Consider the following 2,418-nt stretch of genomic DNA (forward strand, 5'->3'; position numbering starts at 1 on the left):
ATTTTGGTTGTTTTTTTTTTTTTTTTTTTGAGGCTCAGTTTGTAGTGATAAGTTTCACAGAAGGCAATTGTAACAATTAAATAAATGAATAATAATAATAATAAACGCTTATTTTATTGGTTGCAAACAAAACAGTTAATGCACTTATATAATGCAACCAACTGCAATGCACTATATAAGGACAGCACAACTGGTGAACAATTGAGAAATGTTGGACACAGCAGCAGAGTCAACAACAAGAGCCGAGTTTTCATATTGAGCGATATGAAAAATATATCATAATGATTTTGGCCATACCATCCAGCCCTACCCCGATCCCCATCTGATCTCCATCCTACTGAAACCTAGTCCCAATCCAATACTTGTATTTTTCCTAGTGTTAGGTGCACACTTTACGTACATTTTAATGGTATTGAAATCAATCCAGCTTTCAATACTGACAATTGAATAATCTGCATTTCATTAATAAAAATCATCTTATAGTTATGTAACGTAAACAAACTTAATATTAAATATTTTAATTTGGCTTTTACCAACTAAGAACCATGGCTAACTACAAGACTAAACTAAACAATCTCTTTAGAAATGGCTCTTAAATGTTCCCTGATCAGTATTGTAGATTTATGACATATATTTTGATCCACTTTACCAAAAGTGAAAGACCACAGTATACACTGTAAATCAAACAGATGTCTACCAAACTCTTTTGTTATTTTGAGGAGTATGGGCTCCCCTAGCTGAGTTTGGTTCATCCCCATTTTTTTCCTCTTACCACAGTCACTTTGGCTTCACTGGGGTCTTGTTGATATAAACATTTTCTGTAATGCTGCTCTAAAATGCTGTCTTGTGAAAAGTACTAAAGAACATTACCCCCCACCCCTCTGTATTTCACATTCTCAGCATGGTGTGATGCTGCAGCGTAGGTGTGATGGAGTAAAGCCTGATATGCCAACCGCTGAGGAGCGAGAGCAGGTCATCACAGCCCTTGGAGGGAAGCCCTACTAACTGCACAGTAGCAGTTAGAACATAAGTGTGTTTGGACTCAATAGAAACTAATTTCTTGCAGAGGACACACACTACGAATCGATCCTTCTGTTTATGAAAATGTATTTCAGTCCTGTGGGGAAAGAGATTAAATGTGTACTTGCATAATTTCAGCAATTATGTAGTTGTGTAACAACTAATGCTGTGTTTGTATGTACCATACTGTCAGTGGCAGGCTATTACAGCCTAATTTAATGTATTCCGTTATTAAAAATAGAACACATTTTTAATATGTGTGGGTGTTGTGTCATATGTTTTATTTGTATAGCGCTTTTCACAATACACATTGTATCAAAGCAGTTTTACAGAAATGCATAATGCTAATGACTAAATGTCCACATTTAGCAGTTGAGAGATGGGTGATAGGGATGTTTACATAAGGTGAGAATATAAACAGTTAAGCAGTAAAGATTTGTTTTATTGTGTGTGTGTGTGTGTGTGTGTGTGTGTGTACCTGTTTTTCTATTCTGGTGGGGACTTAAACCTGAATACACACAGACTCATGGGGACTTATGTGATGGGTCATGGGTAAACAAGCTAATAAATCACATAGAATGAAGTTTTTTGAAAATCTAAAAATGCAGAAAGTTTCCTGTAAGGTGTAGGGTTGGTGTAGGGCAATAGAAAATACGGTCTGTACATTAGAAAAACCATTAAGCCTATGGAGAGTCCCCACAAGGATAGCAAACCAGACGTGTGTGTGTGTCACAGTGGTGCAGCTCAGTTTCAGGGTCTTGGCAATTTTCTTATAGCCTACGCCATCTTTATGTAGAGCAACAATTCTTTTATAACGAATTTCGATAACACCAAATTTAACACACCTGCTCCCCATTCACACCGGAGACCTTGTAACACTAATGAGTCACATGACACCGGGGAGAGAAAATGGCTAATTGGGCCCAATTTGGACATTTTCACTTAGGGGTGTACTCACTTTTGTGGCCAGCGGTTTAGACATTAATGGCTGTGTGTTGAGTTATTTTGAGGGGACAGCAAATTTACACTGTTATACAAGCTGTACACTCACTACTTTACATTGTAGCAAAGTGTCATTTCTTCAGTGTAGTCACATGAAAAGATATAATAAAATATTTACAAAAATGTGAGGGGTGTACTCACTTCTGTGAGATACTGTATATATAGCTTTATTTAAGTATACTGTTTGTATGCCGATGAATATATTTCCATTTGCAAGTTGGAGTTAATTCAGTGTGCGGTGATATGGAAATCTGTAAGGTTTCATTAAATTTATAACAATTTGATGTGATGATGAACAAATGTGTATCACTACCACAGTTATATGAGGCATATACATCATGGAGTTTAAAACTGGTCATATCCCCCACATGATCATCTAAGCAGTTTAATTGTTAT

General features: G+C 36.4%; 1 protein-coding gene across 2 annotated transcripts in view; it reads left to right on the top strand.

Moving 5' to 3' along the window:
- Positions 1–1,043, top strand: part of chchd7 (coiled-coil-helix-coiled-coil-helix domain containing 7) — a 20,471-nt gene extending 19,428 nt beyond the window's left edge. For both annotated transcript variants that reach the window (XM_016499744.1, XM_016499745.1), the window contains exon 4: positions 901–1,043. In XM_016499744.1, the coding sequence (XP_016355230.1) occupies positions 901–1,005 (105 nt within the window). In that variant the 3' untranslated portion in view covers positions 1,006–1,043. The remainder of the gene's footprint in view (positions 1–900) is intronic.
- The last annotated feature ends 1,375 nt before the right edge of the window (positions 1,044–2,418 follow it).

The sequence above is a fragment of the Sinocyclocheilus anshuiensis genome, unplaced genomic scaffold (genome assembly GCF_001515605.1).
Source record: "Sinocyclocheilus anshuiensis isolate Anshui unplaced genomic scaffold, SAMN03320099.WGS_v1.1 scaffold126, whole genome shotgun sequence".
In the NCBI taxonomy this organism is placed as follows: Eukaryota; Metazoa; Chordata; class Actinopteri; order Cypriniformes; family Cyprinidae; genus Sinocyclocheilus; species Sinocyclocheilus anshuiensis.